Source organism: Entelurus aequoreus, linkage group LG09, assembly GCF_033978785.1.
Source record: "Entelurus aequoreus isolate RoL-2023_Sb linkage group LG09, RoL_Eaeq_v1.1, whole genome shotgun sequence".
Classification (NCBI taxonomy): Eukaryota; Metazoa; Chordata; class Actinopteri; order Syngnathiformes; family Syngnathidae; genus Entelurus; species Entelurus aequoreus.
Genome location: NC_084739.1, coordinates 51,166,002 through 51,179,198, shown reverse-complemented (window position 1 = coordinate 51,179,198; position 13,197 = coordinate 51,166,002). Strand labels below are relative to the sequence as shown.

At 38.2% G+C, this 13,197-nt stretch overlaps 1 protein-coding gene across 2 annotated transcripts in view; it reads left to right on the top strand.

The window, feature by feature from the left end:
• The first annotated feature begins 627 nt into the window (after positions 1 to 627).
• The window catches only part of gbf1 (golgi brefeldin A resistant guanine nucleotide exchange factor 1), a 236,157-nt gene continuing 223,587 nt past the window's right edge, over positions 628 to 13,197 (top strand). For both annotated transcript variants that reach the window (XM_062058899.1, XM_062058897.1), the window contains exons 1-2: positions 628 to 900; positions 4,292 to 4,395. In XM_062058899.1, the coding sequence (XP_061914883.1) occupies positions 4,300 to 4,395 (96 nt within the window). In that variant the 5' untranslated portion in view covers positions 628 to 900; positions 4,292 to 4,299. The remainder of the gene's footprint in view (positions 901 to 4,291; positions 4,396 to 13,197) is intronic.

Below are 13,197 nucleotides of genomic sequence, written 5' to 3'. Positions count from 1 at the left end.
AAACGGATGCGTCCGAAACTTTTTTTCTTGGTGACCCCAGAAACATACGTCAGAACAGCAGGGAGTTTACATATTGCGCATGCGCAGCTTCAACTGCCGATAAAAAAAATCAACAACATGAAAATATAACCACGTCTAATTCTCATTTAGGTTAGCTTGTATCATATTTACAATTTCATATTTTATAAAAATAAACAGTAGGATGGATTTATGAATACTTAGAAACATTTTGAAGTTAGAAAATAAACAGTCGGATGGATTTATGAATACTTAGAAACATTTTGAAGTTAATCGGGAAATAAAATAATGTAGGAAATAATACATATTTTATCATTTAAAAGTAAATTTCTGTTCATGTATAAGTTTATTGAATAGGCGAAGAGACGCCTTTCGTGCTAGTGGCATGTCATTTCCGCTAATCACTTCAACAAAACTGTTGTTTGTCCCGCCTCTATTTTACGCCCATACAATAGATTATAACCATTATTTTGTTTTATTAATTATACGGCCTGCAAAAACACTATATGGAAAGAAAAATTAATCTTCTGGATTCACAGTTATATGTTTGCATTGCACTCCAACGATCATTTTAAGATATTGTGTACCCTGTCAGTCAAAAAAAAAAACTGTCATCATGATAGGTTGAGAAAGCACTGCTGTTCCACGTCAGTGTGTTTACCAAGACAGACGGATAGGTGTTTTGTTTTCCTCTTAGTTAAGATCGAATTAATAACCGCATGGTAAATGTATGCAGTCATGCAATGAAATGTCGCCAAAGTGTACTTTTTCAGTCAGTTTTGGTGAATTGAACGACTGGTCTTCTTCGGCTGCCAGCTTGCTAAGCTAGTTTGTCCCTAGCTGAGTGAGACTCCATCTTTTGAGAAGAAGTCACATAAACAGGTAATATTCTTTACATTCATGACTCTCCTGTGAAACAAACTAACGTTTGTCACCTTATCTGGGCTTGGCAAATCAGGGAACACAGCTCTTATTCCCAGAGAACAATATAGCCGACGTCAGTGAGCTTGCATGCTAGCTAGCTAACGATAGCTGGTTGTCTTGCACAATTATACTTAATGAACAGTTAATATATATTCATATTTAAATGTAACTGAACCTCGCCATTTACTTACAAAGAGTAGACAGCCCTGACATACACAACTTGTCAAGTTAACTCCTGCCTGGATCAAGTTTAAATCTATAACAAGTCGCCTTCAAGAGATAATAAGTAGTGTTTTAGATCATTGTAGGTTTCCCCCAGCAGTGACTGTTAATACAATATTATGAGTAATTATGTGCCCCCTCTGCCAATATCTGTGCTATGGAGGATGTCCAAAGTTCACATTGCATAACATGAACTAGCCCACATACGGAATGTCCTTCTTAAAGGGGTGTTTCCATAGCTTGCAGAGCAGAGATCTCAATCATTTATCATCCACACAGCCTTGACGTGTGCATATTATACTGCTGTAAAGTGAGACTGTTTTAATGACATTACTTTCATGACACAAGGAAAGATTTGATCCAACAATTTACAACACATAAGGACTATGCTTGTTTCTAGTAGCCTTTGTTTTTAAGCGTTGAGAAAATAGATGGATCATATGTGACCAATTTGTAATTGGAACGGGGATTTCAAGGAATATCCTACATTGACTTTAGGAAAGCAGAGTTTTCTACAATTACAATTACACCGCGTCCCTTTAGAAGGGCAAGTTCAGGCATCTGAAATTTCAGCGAAAACGTGGAAATCCACGTTTTTAAGCATTCAATCATTTATCATCCACACAGCCAAGACATGTGCATATCATACTGCTGTAAAGTGACACTATTTTAATAACATTACTTTCATGACACAAGGAAGGATTTGGTCCAACAATTTACAACACATAAGGACTGTGCTTGTTTCTAGTAGACTTTGTTTTTAGTCATTGAGAAAATAGATATCTGACCAACTTGTAATTGGGACAAATATTTCAAGGAATATCCTATATTGACTTTAGGAAAGCAGAGTTTTCTACAATTACAATTACACCGCATCCCTTTAGAAGGTCAAGTTCAGGCATGTGAAATTTCAGCGAAAACGTGGAAATCCACGTTATTAAGCATTCATTTTTGCGTCAAAGTATCACTACTGCGTTTTTTAAATGAGATATCAATAAAAAATACAATCTTAACAAAATTTGTGTGACGCTCTCCTCAGCCGCAGGTAGTCGCTGTTCTTCTTGCCTAAATGCCACACTGAGTTGCAGGACAAGCTAATATGATTAGCAGCAAAGTCAGCTTTAGCTAGCTAGATGGTTAGCAAATTTGCAAACTTGTTTTAGTGTTTAACAATAAATAGAAGAAAACAGTTAAAAACCCTTGTTGAGAGCAGTGAAACAAGCTCGCTAGTTAGCTAGCCATCTATCTAGCTTACTTTTTGTCGCCTGTGTTCGTTCTCCGAGCCACAACCTTGACGGCTATCCACTTTGCTGCTAATCATATTTGGAAAATTACAATCCGAACACAGTTAGTTCCGAACTAGTTGTAGTTGTAGACTATTTATTAGTACCCGGCGAGAAGGTATATTTTTCACGTGACTGATTGTAACCTTTGATCACTAAAGATACTTTAACTGCTGCTGTGACCAAATGTCACCTCCATATTTATACTGTTGACTGTCAATCAGAATGTGCAATAATGTTATGTTACTTACTGTGCCTTGTATATACATTTTTATTTTTATTTTTATTTTAGCTAAGTACCGTGTGACTTGTTGAAGGGTGGACTAGCAAAGTAAGATTTTCATTGGACAGCAAACTGTTTGTTTAACTGTGCATATGACAATGAACAATCTTGAATCTTGAATCTTGAATCTTGAATCAGAGGTCATGACACCGGAAGTATAGTACCCTTGGGTGTGTGGCTAAAGGATAGTGTTGCCTAATGGGAAACGCTTTTTGGGGTTTTTTGCATGCATGTTATAGAATTGTTTTATTGCATTTTCATTGATAATTAGAGTGTCCGCCCTGAGATCGGTAGGTTGGAGTTCAAATCCCAGCCGAGTCATACCAAAGACTATAAAAATGGGACCCATAACCTCCCTGCTTGGCACTCAGCAACAAAGGGTTGGAGTTGGGGGTTAAATCACCAAAATGATTCCCGGGCGCGGCGCCGCTGCTGCCCACTGCTCCCCAAGGGGATGGGTCAAATGCAGAGGACAAATTTCACCACATCTAGTGTGTGTGTGACAATCATTGGTACTTTAATCTTAATCTTTAATAATAATGCTTGTAAACAATATACTAAACAAAACGAAAAAATTATGTGGTATTTCATTGATGATAATGCTAGTAAACGATCTACTAAACAAAACAAAACATTCTGTGGTACATTACATGGAACATGTGTCAACAAGACAGCCAAAAGAGGTTGGTAGATGACAATAAATCTAAAGGCTAAATATAATGTAGAAATACACACAATCGCAGGAAATGTAGTTTGATTATACTGTTTTTCGTTAGTGGAAGAGGCGGCAAAATGTCTCTCTTGATAGTGATGGTTTCAGACCCCTGTTCTAGGTCTACGTGTGAATTCCTTTCCTACGACGGCGATGAAAGTCGAGTTTTACTGTAAGTTGCAACATATTCTTAAATGATATCAAAATGATCATCTAAGTCAGTCAATGTGTGATGATAGTAAGATGAAGTTGGATGTATTGAAGTGCCTTTGAAATCCTGGCTGTCTTCCTTCCTTCAAGTTAAGCTTTCACGTCACTGATCACCTTCGTAAAATCCTTGCTTACATTAGCACACCTGCCGGTTTTGGTGCTGACTTTGCTAGCAATTGATGCCTTATGCTAGCTAGCTACACTCGGTGCTCTTATGTATTCACTCATCTGCGGCATAGAGAGCTAGCCGCTGCTGCTTTTTATGGTTTCCTTTAATTCGATCGCAACTATAACATATTTACACAATATTTTTCTCTTTTCATAATAAATATTGTGTCAATTTGTTATTGCAAATTACAATTACTCGTTCAGCCCTAGTGTTAATACTTCATCGGAGTATGTGACAGAGAACGTAGTATCACAAAATGTCAAAACACGAAGACCGCCTGTAGTCTTATTTATCTTATTTGCATGACAGCATGTAATTTTTAGTCAATGTGAATAATATTTCAGGTCTTTTGCTGTGCATAAGTTGACATTGCAATCACTTTGTCCAAAAATATGATGTATTCTCCTAAAACCAATCATATTGATTCACTTTGTTGTTCCAAATGATTAATTGTATTCTTATTACATCAGAACTCAACATGTTGGACAAAAGTATCTACATCATCCAAGGGGATATCACTGCTGTTGTTGGGGCCATCAAGAGGAACTCAAGATGGAACACCCACACTCACTTGGTAAGAGAGTGAATTGTGTTTGATTTTTTTTTTTTTATTGTAGCTGCATCAAATGGAGATAATAAACTACAGGCTTCCGTACTAACATTGATTTGGCTGAGGCTCCTAACACTTCTCATAGAGCAAAATCAAGTAAAAAAGTATTTCCTTTCATAAGGCCCTTTTCCGCCGCAGGAATTTTCCCATTTAAATAAAGTTCTCCCTGTGTTTCCACCAAAATCTAGCCAGGTAGATTTAGTTCTTGAGGAACTTTTTTTATTCCTGCCAGCTCGCTGGGACTTTTGAAAGATTCCTGGAAACTTATCGGAGGCGGGCTGTGCTGTTGAGTGCTGATTGGCAGTGAGGGGCCGTGACAAGCTACATGTAGCTAAGCTCCGTAGCTTAGCTACAGGGACAAATGCAGAGGACACATTTCACCACATCTAGTGTGTGTGTGACAATCATTGGTACTTTAATCTTAACCTTACCAGTAGCTTGCCGGTAGCTTAGCTATTTTTTTTAACAAGTAGCTTTTCCTGTAGTTTAGCTACTTTTAGACCCATGTAGCTAGGTAGCTTACATCCAAGCTACAAAGAGAGAACATGGATTGCGAATCCAGGCCAAAAAATTATGTAGAAAATACAATGACCTGGATGAATGAGAACATCCATACATACGGAAAAAATCTATGATGATTGGTTGGTGTTCGTGTGATGAGTCACAATTGGCTAAGGTTAGGGCAAAACATTACGGACTGGCCAATCAAGATAAGGCGGGTTATCAAAACTAGTAAGCAAAATCATAACAGACACACAAATATGGCCAAGGACACGCATTATTGTGGGTTTCTTGAGGTCACCTTCATCACTAAAGGAAAAATCTAATCTGCGGGAGAGAATTCCTCTGCCATTTTCAAGTATGTTTTTTTGAGTAGTCAGCTTGAAGCGTCCTTTCTCCGACATGTGACCTGAGTGAGGACAGCCGATTTTCACGTCCGCTTTCCCACAATATACGAAAACGTGACTGTGGTTAAGAGGGGAAGAGTATATTTACAGCTAGAATTCACCAAGTCAAGTATTTCATATATATATACAGTATATATAAGAAATACTTGACTTTCAGTGAATTCTAGCTATATAGTGTATATATAAATGATAAATGGGTTATACTTGTATAGCGCTTTTCTACCTTCAAGGTACTCAAAGCGCTTTGACAGTATTTCCACATTCACCCATTCACAGACACATTCACACACTGATGGCGGGAGCTGCCATGCAAGGCGCTAACCAGCAGCCATCAGGAGCAAGGGTGAAGTGTCTTGCCCAAGGACACAACGGACGTGACTAGGATGGTAGAAGGTGGGGATTGAACCCCAGTAACCAGCAACCCTCCGATTACTGGCACGGCCACTCTACCAACTTCGCCACGCCGTCCCCATATATATATATATATATATATATATATATATATATATATATATATATATATATATATATATATATATATATATATATATATATATATATATATATATATATATATATAAATATATATATAAATAAAAGAAATACTTGAATTTCAGTGTTCACTTATTTACACATATACACACATCTACTCATTGTAGAGTTAAGGGTTGAATTGTCCATCCTTGTTCTATTCTCTGTCACTATTTTTCTAACCATGCTGAACACCCTCTCTGATGATGCATTGCTGTGTGGCACGCACTAAAGTGCTTTCATCAAATGCACTAGTCTGGAATCTTCCATCTCTCCCTAGCATGGCCCAAAACCGGTCAATCCTTGTTTCCTGAGGAAGATCCTAACTGCCAACTTTGCAATGTTCCCTCTAATTGTTCATGTGTCTGAGCAAACACAAAAACTCCCTGAGCATTCAGTGTAGCACATGTGAGCAACATCACACTTGGCAATACCAGCAGCACACCTGTCTGAAACCAATCTTTTATAATAACACTCAAATTAGAGGAGTCATTTTCATGAGATTATTTAGTAATATTAGTGATTTGGCCCACTTGTAATGAAAATAAAAAAAATCTTGTTTTTCATAAGCTATGTATTAGTATTGTACAATATGTCTGGGTGGGGGTCCTACTTTAGAAATCATTTGTACCCCTTTTAGAGATCACATTTAGTTCCCCTTAAACATCCTCATGTTGCACAATGAAATGTAAGCATAGGATGAAGTGTGCATTCCTGTAACTTTCTCTAGTAACAGCATTCCATGATTAATATAAATAAATTAACATTAATAATAAATGACAGTAGAATAAGCACACGTATGACTGAGGAGTCATAGTGTAACTTTGTGTGGTGTTTGAGTTGTCCGACTTTTTATGTGGCCATAAACGCACCAGTGGCTTAGTGGTATGCGTGTTGGTGACAGATGACAAGTTGGTTTTGGCCTGGTTTGTACGGCAGAAAATGACTACTTTTTCGAGATAGAAGTTTTTTACTCATGTTTTTGGTGTGGTTATGGCCGAATATAAACAGTTTTGCTCAATAAAGTGATCAATATAATTCCTGTCCTCGAAGCATCTCGATAGACGTTACAATAATTGAACGGTGTTGACGAACACCGTTAGGGCCGCTTGTTGTCACTGTCACTCAGAGTTGTATTGCAAAATTACACAGAATAAATGTGTTTATTTTGTTTAGAATTCAGATGGGATTTGATTTGGTGTGCGGCATATATTTGCTGTGCGCAGAGGACGCTTGAGCAGTGCGCAATTGCGCAGGCGCGCACCTTAGAGGGAACGTTGTGCCAAGCACTTGGTAGTCCACTACTTCTTCCCGGAGGCTATCCAGGTCCAATCGCAGCTGCGGCTTGGAACTTACAAACGTATTTCTTCATCTTACTCGTCGTCGGCGTCGCCATGGCTGTATCTTCCTCGTTCTTCTGCTTCGTCTCCTTGTTGTGTGCGCAGTTGTGCACTGCACTCTCTAAAAGCCGTAGATGTTATTGTCACATATGCATGTACAGTAGATGGCAGTATTGTCCTGTTTAAGAGTGTCACAACATTGCTGTTTACGGCAGACAAACTGCTTTACGGTAGACGAAAACGTGACTGCTGTTGTTGTGTGTTGTTACCGCGCTGGGAGGACGTTAATGAAACTGCCTAACAATAAACCCACATAAGAAACCAAGAACTCGCCCTTGATCATTCTACAGTTATAACGTCATTGGGCAGGCACGGTGTTTATATTGTGGGAAAGCGGACGTGAAAACAGGCTGTCCTCACTCAGGTCACATGTCGGAGAAAGGACATGGAGGGGGAGTGGCCTCCCTCTCCGCCTGAATTTCGGGAGATTTTCGGGAGAAAATTTGTCCCGGGAGGTTTTCGGGAGAGGTGCTGAATTTCGGGAGTCTCCCGGAAAATCCGGGAGGGTTGGCAAGTATGCCTACAAATGATTGCCGATAAACGATATTATTGCCATTATTTTTATAGGGCCAAGTTAACCATTGATGTAATGATAATACATAATAATAATGCATGTATAGCCTTTCAAATTCAATACACTTGTATTTCTCGTATATTTTACCATTATAATTGTAATGTAAACTTAAATCCCAAAGTTAAATAAAACAAACATATATTAACAAGAAAATATACTTTGTCTCTAAGCAAAATGTTGTTGCACTTGAATAAAAGTCACCACTCAGTGTTTCCCATAAACTGCCAAGATACCCGTGGCGGTGGGGGCGTGGCTATGGGCGTGGTGTTGGGCATGGTCACCATGACATCATCGAGTAATTTGCATAATTTACTACAATGATATGATTTTCTCTAAAGAGGCTCAAAAAATGTATACTTACTAATTAATAATAACAGTTTTGTTTTAAACGTCCATCCATCCATTTTACAATATAATTACAACACTTTATGTACATATTTATATACAGATTTGAACAATAAGTTATTCACTGAAATATATTTATTAATTGTGGTTCTTACAAAAAATATATCTTATAAAATATAAAAGCTAAAATGTCTCTTAAATCTCTTCCCCTTTAATTAGTGCATACTAAATAATTTAACTTTAGCCTACTACTACAACCATATTATTTACCAGCAACATAAAGTGAAACAGATGCAGAGGTGTCCTGCCACAGTCAGTAACAAATAAACAGAAAACAGTAGTGGTCAAATACAAATAAGGCAACAAGAGAAGTATCCTACACTTCTCTTTTGTAAAGTAAATCTGAACAGCCTATATGGGCATCTACATCAACTATATGATTTGCCTGAGAAGCTGGACAGGACAAAAAAAAAAATATATATATATTTTAAATTTTTTAAATTTTTTTATTTGTGGCGGACGTAATTCTTTCGTGGCGGGCCGCCACAAATAAATGAATGTGTGGGAAACACTGCCACTATAAGCAATAAAATATTATAAGGGGTTGGGGAGCTGAAATATACACAACTAAAACACTTAACAAAATAACAATATAAACACTGCAATATAAGCAGATGTAATAACAGGTCATATGCAAAAAACTGGCAGATTCTGAGTGAGGAACACCGACATGACATGACAAATGTCTTTGCAGCACTTTTCGAAATGCTAGTTATATAACAGTATTAAATGACAGCATGTCTTTGGCCATGTATTTAACCACATTTTCTATTAACGCACACTATTTTGCATTGTTTTGTTTATACTCACTTGGTTAGTTCGCTGAACACCTCAGTAAATTAGGACTGTTGAGTTGTGTTTTAAAGATGTTGAAAATGCAGGTTTGTTGCATTCGCGCACATTCGGCAAACTGACTCCTCGGTATTGATAGTCTCATCTTGTTCCAAAGGTTTGAACTAAAATATTCACACACAGGTGCGGTGGAATTTGGTTTTGTGATCATTTTGTTCATGTTAGCTGCCACATGCTAAATATTTACACTGTGTGATGCTAGCCTGCCAGCGTGACTGCGTCGCTGTCAAAGACACTTCCAACCCTTGATGCTGAGTGCCAAGCAGGGAGGTAATGGGTCCCATTTTTATAGTCTTTGGTATGACTCGACCGGGGTTTGAACTCACGACCTACCGATCTCAGAGCTTACACTCTAACCACAAGGCCACTGAGCAGGTAAAGGTGAGGACAAGCTGATTCTCCACCATATTTTTATTCCGCAATGGTACAAACGCGCTTAGCTGCTGAAAACGACGAAAAGTGTGAATGCTCTTAAAGTATGCACATGGCGATTTATCGACGCTGGAAAACTTGCCGACTTAATTTTTATTTATCGAATATCGGCCCAGGCCTTGGCGTTATTAAAACTTATTTTTTAACACAACAGCCGCGAGACAATGAGTCTAGAATGCTAGATGACTTGTTTATTTCTAATTTCTTGTGTATTTCTATTCCAAAAACTTGACAACGGAGAGAAAGAGGAATGAAAGGAACTTTCAACTTGCAGGAACTTTTGTGGGGCATCTTTGCGCTGAAGAACGCTGATCAGTGTTTTTATTTAGCCATAGTCTTTAAACTATGTTTTTAAATTTTTTACAAGCTCCATTTTTTACGCAAAGCTACGAGAAGTGGACATACTCTTTCAAACGTATTTACGGTAGAGTATGAAGTATTGAGCCGGATTCGAATCAACGACCTCACTGCTTACTACTCTGAGACTGTAGATTATTGCTTTGTATTTCATTGACTTACTTTTTAGCAGTGTTACTTTGTAACGCGTTACTGTAACGCCGTTATTTTCGGCAGTAACTAGTAGTCTAACGCGTTATTTTTTATATTAAGTAACTCAGTTACCGTTACTACATGATGCGTTACTGCGTTATTTTACGTTATTTTTCATGTAGTATTGGCTAGAAACAGAAGATCTGAGTGTGTTTTATTGGAGAGCTGCAGTGTCGTCCTTCTGAATGTTCTTGTGTCACAAGCCGGAGGCGCGCTCTGGGTGTGCTGTGGGGAGGGGAGGGGAGGGTGGGCGTGTCTGTGTTTACTAACAACGGAGCCGTAGTCGAGACTCGAGTGTCTTAACATGGAGATATTCTCACTTCTTTTTTTTGTCGAGCACAAAGAAAAGAACATTTTAGTTAAATGTAAGTTGTGTCTTGGATCAAAGATCCTATCTACTGCCCAAAACAACAATTAAAATCTGCCTGGTTAGGCTTTGTGTGTCACATGTGCCTTCCTTGGGTGAAGCCAGGTTTACAGCTATGCTGTTATTATGCTGTTTGTTACTTACTGTATGTATGTTATGTTGCAGCTATTTAAAATAGTTTTGTCAATTTGTTCTGGCCTGAAATAAATTGGCCCTTTGACACATATCTTTGTCTTTGTGTGTTGTATGAGACCACATTGCTTAGCAGAGTTCAGTGATGCAAATGCATGTCAAGTTGATCAACAGATTGTATTATTCTCCAGTGCAATAACAGTACTGAAATGAAGGCTAAAAGGGCATTAATGGGAGCTTTAAAAAAAAAAGAAGAAGAAGAAAAAAAAAGTAACTAAGTAGTTACTTTTCACAGTAACACATTACTTTTTGGTGTAAGTAACTGAGTTACTTATGAAATAAAGTAACTAGTAACTGTAACTAGTTACTGGTTTTCAGTAACTAACCCAACACTGCTTTTTAGTGACCTAATATTTGTCAGTTTATTTACATGGTATCAGTGTAGAAATATACTAAACCATTCCTCCGTACGTCATCAGCCTGATTTGTTTAAACTACCCTGAACTGTAAAATGCGGTGGAAACACAAACCACACAGGAACCTATAGTTCCAGGAACTAAAAAGTTCCTAGAATTTTGGTGGAAAAGGACCTATTTAAGACTAACAAGTGTCCTTGCCCTGATAAAATCAATGTCATGGGTCATGCGCAAAGCATCTAAATTAGAATTTTTTCTTATATTTTTAATATGTCTTCAAGCTTACAGCGTGTTCCAAGTTTGTGGTAGTGTCCCACGATTATCCCTGTCCCTAAAAGCAGTAGACCCACTGTCTACTGTTGAATGACTAAAGTCAGGTTGCCCTTACTTCACTTGTGATGAAATGTTTTGAAAGACTTGTGAAGTTTTATTTTACAACAGAAACCGTATTTTTCCGACTATAAGGCACACTTAAAATTCTTAAGTCCTATTTGGCAGTTACACATAAGAGATACGCGTAGACTGCAATATGACTCAAGTAAACAACACCAAAATGTTATGTTCCATTGAAAATATTGAATACTACACACAGCACTCAAAAATCTATCAAAATGTTTTAGTTCGACTTTGGTAAGCTATTAAGCCGCACCGCTTGATGGATTGTACTGTGCTTCAACATACGAGTATTATTATGGTGTGTGTATAAGGTAAGACATTATCTGGCGTTTTGTTTTGCTATATTATGCAGAAGCAACTTTTCTTTCCTTCTGGTACCTGCTGATCTGTATTTGGGATCTGCATAAGTCCTGAAAATTTGCGCACATCCACCTTTGTAGTCCGTGGCGACACCATAGTCGATAAGCTTCTTCTTTTTCTCTATCTTCTTGTTATGGGACATACATCCTCCGCTGTTGCCATTTCTAAAATAAAGTAGTGTAAAGTTCTTACTTATATCTGTCAGTAAACTCGCCATGAAAGCGCTAAAACATACTGGTGTAGTGAGTTTACATTATTCACCCAAGGAACTTTAGTTATTAGAGAGTTCCGGTCGGACGGTTTTTCACGGCACTCATTTTCGGCTTTGTTATTACACTAGTGAGCCACGGATGAGGAGACGTGGCTCCGTTATTGTTTTAAGTAAAGTCTGAATGTCATTAAAACAGTTAGCTCCATCTTTTAACACTTCTTCCACTCCCATCCTTGCACGCTACACCGGTACAACAAAGATGACGGAGAAAAGACGCTGACGAAGGTGAGCCACGTAAATAAAACCGCCCACAAAACGGCGCATCCTGAACCGACTGTCAGAAAGCGGCTTAAAGATGATCTGTAAAACATAATCTATGCAACATTTTGACCAAAGAACCACCATTACATGTTATGTAGACCACAAGGAAGTGTTTTCAATTCAGATAAAAAATAAAATAATATGACCCCTTTTAATGCGCCCTATAATCCGGTGCGCCTTTTGTATGACCTGACTAGACCCGCTCATCGGCAGTGCGCCTTATAATCTGGTGCGCCCTATGGTCCGGAAACTACGGTATGTACCCCATGCAGTTTGCCTATAAGGCACACAGAGGACTGGTGGGTGCTTCAACTACACGTCTTAACCTTTTATTTAAACATTGAGGGAAACAAAACCCACGCTAGACTTTTATTTGTTGTCTTTTCAACTGCTCTTAACACTATCCAACCTCATTTCTCAGCCCATAGGCTGATCAAGAATTTTATTCTTAGTTTTTATCCGGTTGGTTCGGTTTTCTGTTTTTTAACTAATTCATCCCAACAAGTCATAGTGAATGGTATTTTATCTGAGGTATTGCACTCTTCAATTAGCTCACATCAAGGATGTGTGCTTTCAGTCCTTCTTTTTATCCTGCACACAAGCAAGTGCCAGAGTAAACATGCTAAGAGGAATTAGTGGAAGTAAGTCCAGCCATGGCCCCATGTTTTTAATGAATATGTCAGGATTTTTTTTCTACAGCTGAACATATCTAAAACAAAAGACATGATTATTGATTTTAGAACCCACACCAATGCCAAACCTACCAGAGTCATCAAAGGTCAGCCTGTAGACTATGTGGACAGCTACAAAACCTTGGCACAGTCATAGACTCAAAGCTGATCTTCAAGATGAACTGCAGGGTTGTGTGGAAAAGGGACACCAGCGTCTTCACTGCCTTAGGATACTTTCGAG